Source organism: Heliangelus exortis, chromosome 1 (genome assembly GCF_036169615.1).
Source record: "Heliangelus exortis chromosome 1, bHelExo1.hap1, whole genome shotgun sequence".
In the NCBI taxonomy this organism is placed as follows: domain Eukaryota; kingdom Metazoa; phylum Chordata; class Aves; order Apodiformes; family Trochilidae; genus Heliangelus; species Heliangelus exortis.
This window is the reverse complement of record NC_092422.1, coordinates 98,600,606-98,613,086: the sequence shown is the minus strand read 5'-3', so window position 1 is coordinate 98,613,086 and position 12,481 is coordinate 98,600,606. Positions and strand designations below refer to the sequence as shown.

General features: G+C 40.1%; 1 protein-coding gene and 1 long non-coding RNA gene across 2 annotated transcripts; one reads left to right on the top strand and one right to left on the bottom strand.

Moving 5' to 3' along the window:
• Nucleotides 1–120: 120 nt before the first annotated feature.
• LOC139801473 (uncharacterized) lies at nucleotides 121–4,892 on the bottom strand. Its single transcript, XR_011728219.1, has 3 exons — nucleotides 4,623–4,892; nucleotides 3,125–3,610; nucleotides 121–2,532 (listed from the first exon to the last, which is right to left on the bottom strand). It is a non-coding gene; the product is annotated as an uncharacterized lncRNA (long non-coding RNA).
• Nucleotides 3,515–12,376, top strand: RBM11 (RNA binding motif protein 11). Its single transcript, XM_071755721.1, has 5 exons — nucleotides 3,515–3,616; nucleotides 7,545–7,707; nucleotides 8,613–8,691; nucleotides 9,318–9,411; nucleotides 11,346–12,376. The coding sequence occupies exons 1-5, from the start codon at nucleotides 3,515–3,517 to the stop codon at nucleotides 11,676–11,678; spliced, it is 771 nt and encodes a 256-aa protein (XP_071611822.1). The 3' UTR covers nucleotides 11,679–12,376.
• Nucleotides 12,377–12,481: the final 105 nt, after the last annotated feature.

Below are 12,481 nucleotides of genomic sequence, written 5' to 3'. Positions count from 1 at the left end.
ATCCAGAGAATGACCGTGAAAATACTTATATGTGAGAAAGATGGAGTTTAGAGACATACAAATTTCACCGACACACTGTGCTGGGTGGACTGGGTATATACCTTAAATTCATTCCCTCTGTGTTCTCAACCACACAACAAATGAAGAAACATTTATTTTAATTAAGCTCATTTATTTACAAACCAATTCAATAGGTAAATAGAAGAGGACAAACTTCGTTTTCTTGGAGTTCCTGGTGAGGCAAAGAAGCAGATAAACTCTGTCTTTTAGAGGTGAGGTGTCTGGATGCTCAGTTTTCCTGTATCTGGCTGCCAATTATTCGCAGTGAAGGAGAAATAAAAACAAATCACAGAGACACACCCTGGAAATGTGTTTTTATTTGCATAGCATATCCTTCACAGGGCTTCTTAACATAAGGTATAGGTCTTCTTTCCACCCACAACAGTTAAGGGTGTGTGTGTGTGTTTCCATATTTACTTTTACATGTTCTATCCCTTCAGCTGGCTTTATGACTGACCAGCCTCAACAAGCTCCTGCAGCAGTGTTTAGGAAATTTCTTCAGAGACTTTTTCCTTTTGAATGCAGCAACAAGAAAAAGATGCAGCACGTCCACTCATATTAAAATTGACTCAGTTTAGCCTTTTGTTACTTTTTTGCTTCCATTTCTCAGATTTGTAACCCTATTCTCAGTAAACTTCACTAAGGCAGCTCTTATTCCTTTTCATTCCCTCTTCATCTCACATCTTTTAACACTTTGTCCAACTTTTATTATAAAAACACAGCCCTACTGACATTGCATATTACTTAGACCAAGTAATGATAGAGTGTCTATTTGGCCCTTTACCTCTCAGTTTTTAATCCTGATGAAGGTTGCAACAAAAACTCAGTGCACCCAAGCAACTACCAATTAGGCAGCCTCAGCATGCGCTCAGTGTGCAGTACATGTTCATATACAAGTTAAAGAGTGTATTTCAGCTCAACACCACTGGAAACCAACTGGTAATAGCCCTAGTAAACTACTGCCATGCTTATTCAAGAGCCAGTCACCTGATCTTAGAAGAAAATCTTACATGTGTGTCTTTACATATACCTAATGCCACTAGCTGTGAATAAATACACACTTGTTCTTTTACAAATGAATGGGGGAAAGCAAGGAAATTTTAAGTTCCCTCTTGAACTGAAAACCAGTAAGCCCAGCTCACATGTAAGTACTCACCTCTGTTGTATGACAAGGGGAGTTTTTTCACCACCAGTGGCACTAATGACACTTGGAAATTCATAAACCTTAAGTACTGTCAGTGTTTAAACTGCAGTTTCTATTGACATCCCACTGTCACATAAATCCTTCAAGGTGACTCAGGGTTTCAGGAACACTGTCACAAATATGTAAGACCCTTGGAATCCAGGCACTGTCCACTCTGCTTCACTGAAGATTTCTATGTCCATTGCTTTTCTCTCAAGGATACTTTCTTCTTCCACTAAAATTCAGTTACCTGCTCCAAAAGTGCCTTATGCAAACCAGTGAAGAACTGGTATCAAATTCATATGCAAGCCTTGATATCTGCATTTGTGGTCGCATGCAAATGAATTTCCCCTTCTAATCTTGTCTCTGCCCACAAGGATTTTGTAATCTGGGGAAATCTCATTCTCAGAACAATTCTCATAACAGTTCTCATTTCTCTTATGACTCAAGCCATTTCTTCGGAAAAACTCATCTGTAACCACTAGCTTAAGAGTGCTGCCCCCTTTTAGGCAAAATGAAATCACACCTGGCTTTTGCAGTGGAGTATGTTTAACTAGGAAAATAAGCTGTCTAAAGATTACATAGGGAAAAAACCCAACTAGCTAAAAGAAATTGAAGACTCATTATGTATTCTACAGTGAGGCTTGTAATTCCTGGAAATTGATAATCCCTTTCTAAATTGACTTAACAAGTCTGTAATTAAGCCTCCATGAGAACATAAGGGGCACTGAGGTAAAGCACACCATCTATGCTTGGGAAAAAAAATTTTTGAGTAGTATTTCCTCAATGTTGTCAGCACGATTACTTCTCAAGCAATGTGCTCCTTTGAAAAAAACACTAAAAATATATATGAGATGTTACATGTCTGTATGTGGCTTGAAATCTGTTTTTGGGAACCATGCAACACTGGGTTATGTGGCTGGTTGAAGTTCTGCTTTGAAGACAACAGTCATATGCCAGCTCTTTTTAAATTTTGAGATATGTACAACATCTGACACTTTACATGTGTATTTTGTCAGCAGCTACCACAACGCTTTATTATACTGGTGACAAAGGCACTTGAGGGATTCAGAGGCATTCAAAACATCTGTCACCCAGCCTTGCTCCTAAGGCTGTGGCCCCTGCCAGCCCCAGGAAGTGACAAGGACACTGCCTGGCAGCCCAGACTACCGGGGGGAGGCCATTCACCTCCCTTACTTACCTGCAGGAAACGCTCCTGGGGCACACACACCTTCTCCCGAGGTCATGCATCTCTGCAGATGAGAATGGTCTCCCACTTTAACGCAGGCCTGACAATAATAATAAACATCATCATCATCATCACCATCATCATCATTAGCATCATCATCATCACCATCACCATCATCATTATCATTATCATTATCATCATCATCACCATCATCATCATCATCACCATCACCATCACCATCATCTTTTCCTCGGCAGGGAAAGCCTAGGAAAGGAAAACATGAAATAAGCATCTTAAAAAGCTGAAGCTGCCTACAGAAAAACAGCATTAGTGAGTGCCTGCCCCTCCTGGCACCAACCTGCAGCACCTGTACCTGTTGTCCCAGAACTGGGTTCGTTTTGCTGATGTATAATAAACCAATCTTTCACACACCAAAAAATTCACCATTATCTCATCTCTAAGCATGCCGATATCATTCCCTTGCATGACTGCTCAACTAACTCTATGCACTTCCAGTTAAAGCGGTGGTGCTTCTACTTTCCACCACGCATACTCACAAGGTAGGGATACTCTGTTAGTAGGGGGTCCTTCCAGTCTAAGAGGGAGTATTTTAGTATGAAAATGAGTATGCTAACTTTAGTATGTTCCCAGTAAGCTTAATTAGACATCGTTTTCAATAGTGCTTTACTTACTGCTGAAGGCTAAAAGCACTAGTGGTTAGCATCTTCCATTCAACTCTTCTTCACCCCCAGAGATGCTGAGGCGAACACCCCCTTCCGTTGGTCACGCTGACATCGCTTTTTCAACAAAAAAACCAATAAACCATTTGTAAAATCAATCACTTGGAAAAACAATAAACCCTACTACCCTAAAACCAACCACCTACGACCCAACCTTCCATCGGGACCCAGCCCCGCCGGTCAGTCCTGGGCCCCCTCTCCCCTCACCCTCGGGCCCGCCCGCCGCGCACCCGCGTTGCTAGGACACCGAGCCCGCTCCCTAGCAACGCCGCTTTACGGCAGCCGGATCGCTCCGTCCCGTCCCTTCCCTCAGCGGGACCCGGGGGCGGCAGCGGTGCCGCCATGTCCTCGCCGGGGCGGTCCGAGGAAGCGGACCGGACGCTCTTCGTGGGGAACCTGGAGAGCCGCGTGCGGGAGGAGATCCTCTACGAGCTCTTCCTGCAGGTGGAGGGAGGGCCCCCGGGGCGGGACGGGGCCGCAGGGCGGAGGCCTCGGCGAGCTCCCGCCGGGGGCGGCGGCCGTGTTGTCCCCGGGGCCGGTCGGGGGCGAGGCGAAGCATCGGGCTGTGGCGAGCGCCCGGCAAACACTGAGCCGCCGCGATGCGGCGGGGTGAGGCGGCCCGGGGCCTGGTGCCGCGGAGGTCGGCCCGAGGGGGGTCGGTAGCACTGCCCGTGTTCCGCCTGCTCGGCACCGGTGCCGCGGCTCGGAGCGCCCCTGTCCCGCCCGTGTCCCGCCGCGGTGTGGTGTCCTCGGCTGTGCCGCAGTTGGGCCCCAAGTTAGCGAGGAAGTTAATAAATTAAAAAGTGCTTTTAAAATCCCCAAGAGGAAATACAGTTTTAAATTGTTAATATCTATGAGGAGCAAGGCGGGGCTTTTTATCAGTAACCTTGGTTTAGTAAAACGAGGGTGACACCTAAAAATGTGCTGAGTCAGGCTGAAACTATTACCGGAGTAGTGCAAGAGGATCTGCAGGTGGGGTCTCTGGGCTTCAACTTAAAAATGCCCTTTATATGAAAACGTTTTATGTACGATTGCTTGGGAAGATAGTAAAATTCTATCCGGGAACAGGGGGAGGGATCAGGGAGGTGATGTTAACATACCAAGCAGCTGGACCTTCTTCAGACCTGAACTTAATTCTTTGTCTTTGGCCATAAGGTATGCCAGGGAGGAAAGAAAATGGCAAAGACACAAAAATGTTAAGATGCTGACTCGACTTTGGTTTTTATATCACGTTGACAGCATTTCTGGCTAAGCCAGGCTTATTAACTTGAAAGCATTACAGAAAAGAGGGGGGAGGATATGGTGAGGAGGTAGCATTGTATCACTAATGCAAGCATTAATTTCAAGATGGATCGACAATAATTGCTGATTGTGGGCTTTTTCTGAATTTGTTTATGGTGTGCCTGTTTTGTAGTTTTGCCTTTTTTTTTGTTGTTCTACCTGTCCTAACCCAGTCAGCCTCTGTCAAGCTAAAAGGTCCCAGACTGACCGCACAGTTTAGCTGATACCACAGTGATAAATGTGCTTCTGCCAATCCCCTAATTTCCCCCTGTCTCAGAATGAACCTTGCTTCCTTCTGGTGAGTTTGGAAAATAAAGTGTGCAAAAAAAGAAAGAGGTGGATCATCTATTTCCTTGCTATTTCAGTTGCTGTTTCCACTCACCAGTTTTATTTCACTAATAATCATCTTAACTAGGTGGCACCTCAGCATGCTACCCCATTTGCAGTAAAGCCTTTCTGTTTGGTGTATTCTAGCACTTTGGGCTTTTAACTGTTCCCATTTCTTCCTACCTTTGACGCGTTTTAAACTTTTCCCTGAAATTAGCTAAGAAACAATTCGGTTTTTGTCCCCCTCATTTTCTATGCAGTATTCCTATCTGTTTCCAATACTAAACAATAGTAGTCTGATGTTTAACTGGAAATCTTAGGTCAAAAAAGCTTATCATTCCAGGACATAAGCAAAACCGTACAAATTTTGGTACCAAAATGCTAAGAACAAGTAGTGCCATTTTGCATGCCTCTTCTGCATAATTGGCAACAGTCTGATTGCTGACTTTTATCTGGGTCTTTAGGTCATACCAGTAACACCTACTTATCTCTCCTACTTATCTCTTTCCTTCATCTTGTTCTCACTCAGGTTTCTCTGTCTTTTGCTGCAGCAGCTTATGCTTCTCATTGCAGTATTGTCCTTTCTTGGAATGTACACAGTTGAGTATTTCTGCTGTGACAATCCTAAGGATGCGTTCCCATCAAATTATGAGCAAGTATCTTGTTACTTCTAATCTCTTAATATTTTTATTTATGAACAGGAAGACTACATACTTAAAAGGCTGATCTGCAAAGGACTTGACTTTTTTGCTTCTAGTTCTTGAAGAACCAGATCCTCTTCATTAGGCGATATATAATCAGAAGACTGAGTATATGTAATTTTTAAAAAAAAATCTGCAGTGCAGTGCAGAACAACAAAAATGCAGTAAGGAGCCAAGGAAAAATAAACACATTCAAAATCTTACTGAAATCCCTTCTTTAAAAACAACAAACCAACCCCTTGTCCCCCCAAAAATAAACAAAAAACCCAAAAGCAAAAAAAAAAAAAAACAAAAAAAAAAAACAAACCAGCAAATATGAAGATATTTAGAAAGACAAGACCAACATTTTGAAGATTCCCTGCACAAGACAACCTAGGTAGTATCCATTGCTGTATATCCTGATCACCTTCTGCACCAATAATAAAAAACGGTACATTATTTTTGCTGCTTTGTGTTTGTCTACATGAGTTTCTTACTTTTACCAGGATTGGGGGGTGGAATTGTTTTGTTTTTCGGTAAAAGCATCTTACTTAATTGAGGGTTAGTTTGTACACAGCTGGCAAAAGCTTATGGTAATCAGACATTATCATCACAGGTAAGAATCCTTAACATCTTTAGTCTGACAACATGGAGGGTATAATATGACAGTCCCCCCATCATACCTGGGTGCTCACAGCAGACAAATTGCAGATTTCTTGTTTGACAGCCATTTGTTGAAAATGCAGAACAATAAAGTAGATCACTTTCTATGGTTTATTTTCCTCATCTGAGCATGGGCTGTGTGTTTATCTTTTATGTTAAACTGTTTATGCAGTTCAATTGCAGTAAAGCTGTTGCAGGCTAACTTGTGTTTGCCTGCAGCTGTAGATGACTTCTGAGAGACTTTTACTGGAAAGTACATTATTGTCTCAGTAGTAGCAGTGCAAGTCAGTTTTATCAAAGAGTGCTATTTTTTGATTCAGAACCATGAATTCTCCATCTACCACAGTAATATAGACATAGCTTTTTTGTTTGGGTTTTTTTACTGATTTTTTTTTTTTTTTAATTAATGTCATTGCTCACTTGGAGATTATATCCTTCTGAAGTTAAGCTGCTACACCCTTAAAACTCCTGAGCTGTGTGGTAGGAGACTGCTGTTAGCCACTCTCTTACTATGTAAAATCAGCTGTACGAAGGCATGGTTTGTTTTGAGAAGAAGCTTTGGTGACTTATACATGGATTTCATCTTATGTAGAGAAAAGCCATAATCTTTGGTATCTGTTACGAAAATGACAGTGTTGTTGAAAATGGAGCCAGTATTTATGGAAAATCACTGCTTTAATTTGGTCCTAGAAGTCCTATGCAAAGATTGAAAAAGTATGTGTTGGCAGAGATGGAGCTTTTCAATTAAAGTATTTCAGCCAGAGGATGGAGTTTGGAGTTTCTTGATGTTGGTCAGGTTTTGGGATACCTGGCCCAGTATTTTTGGGGGGTGCAGAAACTGTATTTTCTCTGATGAGGTCATAAAGTCTCGATGCCTCGCCATGCACTTGTGATGAGGTGGTGGTTCCAGAAGCACTGCTTGTGGATTACTTTCCCACAGTGTTGTTTCTGCAACTTTTAGGAATTTAGGCAAGAGTTAAATAAAAGTGTGTCAATAAAGTTGGTCACTTTTACAAAGCTGCTTCTAATTGCTTAGTTATGTCAGGTGTGCAAAAGTCCTCTGTAATAATTGTACTGGCAGCTGTACACACAACTTTTTCCTGTGGAGTCAGTAAGTAAGTCTTTCCCCTTGCAGCAGCTATCATGATATTTAAAAAATAATTTTAAAATATGATCATTAATGACTAAACATCACCCATGGGCTGATGCTTGGTTCTCTTTTAGCATATGCGAAGCTGTTTTTTATTTGTCAAAGGCTCAGGATTGGAGCCTGTGGAATGTAGAGAGACATTTCAAAATTTAGTAGGAGACTCTTGGACTGAAAAATTTACACTTACTATGGCAAAATATCATTATGAAATACTCAGAATGAAGTATCAACCTGTTACTTTCTGTGAAAAAATAATACAAATTTCTTTCAGGCTGGACCATTAACCAAAGTGACGATTTGTAAGGACAAAGAAGGCAAACCTAAGTCTTTTGGATTTGTCTGCTTTAAGCACAAAGTATCAGTGCCTTATGCAATAGCTTTGCTGAATGGAATCCGTTTATATGGAAGACCAATTAAAGTACAGTATCGGTTTGGTACGTTTAGTAAACTCAATAATTAAGGCTTTATCATTTTTTCCCTTTTAAATAACTATTTTTGAATCCTACAGTCTTTCACAAAGATGCTGATTGGTAGTCGGAACAAAATTAGTGTGAATATTCTCTAAGAAACAAAATCTTGTGGCCTTTGCATAGGGGAGAATCCAGTCTTTGTATTTTTTGTTTGCTAAAAGAATACAATCAGTTGGTTCAGAACAGCATAACTTGCAACCCAGTTCAGATCACATTGTATGGAAAAACAGCAACAGAGGCTTTCATGCCAGATTACATTTAGGAATCAGATTGTAATTTGAACCTGCTGTCTGCAGGAAAAATTGGCTCAGCAAGCACAGCAGCAATCAAGCTGTTTGATAACAGTGGCTTTAGTATAAAAATTTGTTTTAAATAGAAGGGCTTGTAGCTTGTAGAATATAGTCAAATCAGAATTGCATTCTTCATTTTATATTCATGAAAGTAAACCTTCTATAAAGCAAATGGTCTGGCACCATTTGCAACCCAAATGTTAAGGACTCCTGTTCCCACTATGTACTGTGTACTGTGCCACTCCTTGCTTCAGAGGCTTTACAGAATGATTCTAGGGTTTAAGTAGAATACTTTAAAAGGTTCTTAAAATCTGAAGCAACTCCCATGTCTGCAACTGAATGTAAATTATTTCTTCAGTAGCCCTGATTTGTGGTTTTGTAAGTGAATAAATGATAAACAGACCTTTTTAAACAATAAAACAATGCTATAGATTATCTGCCATAAAATAGCACATTACTTTTAATACAATGCCTTAGATACACAAGCACACTACAGATCACACAACACTTACTGTGTTTTTAACTTGCTAATTGAATAGTTGTAACTGAATAGTCATTATGCTCTTGTCTTATTTACAGGGAGTTCTTACTCTTCAGAACTAAACAGCCCTACGCATGGTTATGAGAACTTTATTGACTTATATTCACCTTCATATAGGTAACAAAGGTCACCTGTATTATTACAATTTTTAAAAAAATCTTACTAAGAAAACCAACTGGTATGTCAGAGCAATGTTTAGGCATTTAATTAGAACAGCTGTTGCATGCATTAATTGCATTCTTACTGATGACTTGCAATGGACTGCACTTTATTTTAATGTCTGTTACCTTGCCAGAATTTCAGTTTGTTTGAATTTTCTATTTTTTTTAAACCCTGCTGAGTTGATATCTGTATTTTTTGTGTATATACGTATAAGCAGCTGTCATGAATATATGAATGCATAGGTATAAACCTCATGTAATGGAAGTCTGAACACCACAGATTCAGTATTTTCCAGTGTTTCAACATTATTTTCAAATGTAACAGAACTCCGTGGAAGCTAAACTCCCATTGGGGAAATGCAGAAATCCTTTTTGTCTGCACTTAAGTATCTGTGAGGATTACTCGTTAATTGAGCATTTGGATGTATTTTCCTTCTTTTCTAATTTTTTTTTCCATGGAAGTCCAGTTGTTAATATCTCAGTTCTCCTCTTGGATATTGTAATTACACCCCAAGAGTTAAGTCAGTTTGGTTAGCAGTATGCTATAGATGTCTAGTCTTTGTACATTTGCTTGTTTCCTAGGTATCAAGAACCCTATGGAAGTCCTCCACTTCCTGTTACTCCTTTTCCAGCGAACAATAGTTTACCTCATGAATATTTAGGCTTTCAAAAGATGGTGAGTTTACCTTAAAAGCTAAAAATTTGAGAGCTTTTCTCATGAAGTTGAATGTATTCTGCATTTCTGCAAACAACTGTCCTTATCTAATATGGTTTAGGCTGCTAACTTTTATGTCATTAGGTCTATTTCTTTTAGCATTTGAGGGCTCTGTAACAGAGTATCTGCTAAACCAAACTGTTCTCTAACTGCGGGAATCTCTTAAAAGAAACATAGCTTAGGGAGTCTAAAAATGCCAAAGTCTACAGATGGAGGTCTCTTGTGCTGCGTTCCAGACCAAATTCCCTTGGTGAGACAAGTGAACCTAGTGAAATTATGATCGTGCAAGCAGTAGCTTCTTCATATACACCTAATTCAGTCAGGGAAACTCTTGGTTCTCCTATCTCAATTCAGAAATGCCCAGCAGAGGTTTGACATGTTGTAAAACCAAACCTAAAACTTGTCCAACAAAATCACCACTGCCTAAGTTAGGGCAACAACTGTTACTTAAAGCTTTTCATATCCCTGCAGTTCTTACATTCTTAATTTACTTTCTCACCAGTCGACAGTGACATCCCATATTCCACTTCCCCGCTAACATACTTTGGAGCATCAGGCCATTCTTCTCTGAATCTCTTTTGTCTGAGATACTCCACAAAGCAAAGGGAAATGTCTCTTCAGAAGGCAACCTGTGGGCCAGACCCCACTACCAAACACATAATGGAGCTTCTCAATCTGATGACTATGGATTGGTAGGACCAAAGAATTCAGCATTTTATGTGAGGAATCACCTGTGGAGAGGACTGCTGCCAAGCAGCCTGACTGGGGAATGGCCAGCCCTTTGTAACTGCAGAGGGGAAAAGTCTGAACAGGTTACTCCTGCTAGCAGCAGACTGAGCAGAAAAAGTGAGAGGGTCTGTTCCCTGTTGCACAGGGATGTGGTGGATCTGTTGCACAGATGTGGTGGTGGCCTGTGTCCCCTCTTCCCAGGCTGTGCCCTCAGAAGTGCTGGTGCTTGCACAAACATTTCCACCCCCTCAATTCTTCATGGAAGGCTCAGGACTGTACTATCTCCCCTGTGGTGCTCACTGGTGAACTCACTCCTCAGTAACAGTGTAGTACATAGACACTGAGAGACCAGACTCGGCAGACCTGCACACACAGCCAACTTCAACTCACTTTTTGCTGGCTAGAAGGGGTGGTGTTGCAGGATGTCTCAAAATATAGTTCCTTGCAGCTTCAGCAGGAAGCAGTCTTGTCGCATCCAAGCCTTCACATATCTACCTCATCTTTATTTGGGTGAGCCAGACAGGTGACTCTCTTGGAGTCTTCCTCTACATAGCGTTTACTCAAGACATGCTCCCCATCATTTTTCTCATTACTATCATTCAGAAGGAAGCTGCTCTTTGGCATTTGTAATTTTATTTCTGTACTTGGGCTGTGCATTTTGCATGAAAGGGACTCTTTACTTTAGGGATACAGTAGCAATAAGCTGGGCACTTCCTCCTTTGTTCCAGGTGCTTTGATCTATGGATTCACTATACTTTGATGGAATGCTTTGTTGCATATTAGCCTTAAAATTAGTTTTTAGAACCAGTTTAGAAACAATGTAGATGTGCATGTCTTTACATTAATGTCACTGCAGTTAAGTTTTTATCAAATACAGAAATTAAGAAATGAAAGGAATGTCAGGTTTGATTACCTTACACAAGGACTAAGTGGCTGTTTAATCTTAAGTCAGATTATATCTGTTCTAAGTTTGCCATGAAAAAATTGTCTACTTTTTCCAACTATGTTAGTTGATATAATAAAATATGTAAGCCTTATTCTCAAAATGTTATTTTACAATTTATCAGTATTTTAATTATATAAGCCATAATGCATGAAAAAACCCACTTTATTCTAAACTCTTCAGAACTTTTTTACAATGTTAACTCAAGTTTCTATTTCTCTAGATGAACCATTTTTTAGCACAGCAGTACACAGTACAGAGTCCAATGGGTCAACAGTTGCCTTACTTTCAGATGACTCCGACACTGCCTTCAAATTTACCCTTTTCTCCCTATCAGAATCAAGCTGCAACTTTTAAGTCTGTACAGAGTTCTTTTGAATTGGCCCTGCCACATTCAAGTGACTGTGAAGTGCACCAGGTGGACGAAAGTGCCTCTAAAAGAAAGAGAGAGCAACAAAGTTGTGACAGTGACACTAGTATTGAGGATGACAAAATGAGACAAAGAGAGCACGACCAAAGTTACAAGAAATGTAAAGTCAAGAAAAAGACGCATTAATACTGTGGAAATTGTTTCTTTTGTTTGTTTGTTTTCTTTTAGAAAAATCTGTTCTTTAATCTTTGCACTTTATTAAAAAAGGAATGTTCAAGATTCATATTCTTGGTATGTGTGATGCAAACAGTATACTGATACTTTATTTAATCTCAACCCATTAGAAGAGGAAACTACTATTTAAAATATAGGAAACATTTAAGAAAATAAAGTTTTCCTAATAAAGGAAAAAGCCTAGTTGGTTTCCCAAGTCATGGAAGCCTGATATTCCACTAATATTGAAATCTAATGAAAACAGAATAATTTCATCTACTTGTGAAGCATATTATCACTTCTATCACTTTATGGAATGTATTTTTGTGAATGATGTAAGAATTTTCTGGAGCCATTGAAGGAGTGAGCAGGCTGGAAATTCTAAGTGTCACATCAGAGAATGTGCTTGTCGCTGAAGTATCAACACTTGGAACTTTCTGTCTCTCCTGATTTAGCTCTCTTGTTACTTTGGATCACCTTGTATGGTTATGGGATCTATTTTTTCCAGTAGTTACTCTGAGGTAAAATATGGGCATTTGCACTAGATACAGGACTTAAATGTATCAATACTCCAATGGAATGTATGTGCTTTATGGCTGCAGTTATGTACTGACTGGAATGACATGCATATATATGCATTTTTTCTATAAAGCTAGTGTTTTATTTGCTTATTTGAGAATCTGAATGTTCATTTTTAGAAATCACCTAACTGATAGCACAAAAGCATGAGTCAGTACAGTTAGTACTATCTCTTAAGAAGAAAATTTTTCCCCTCC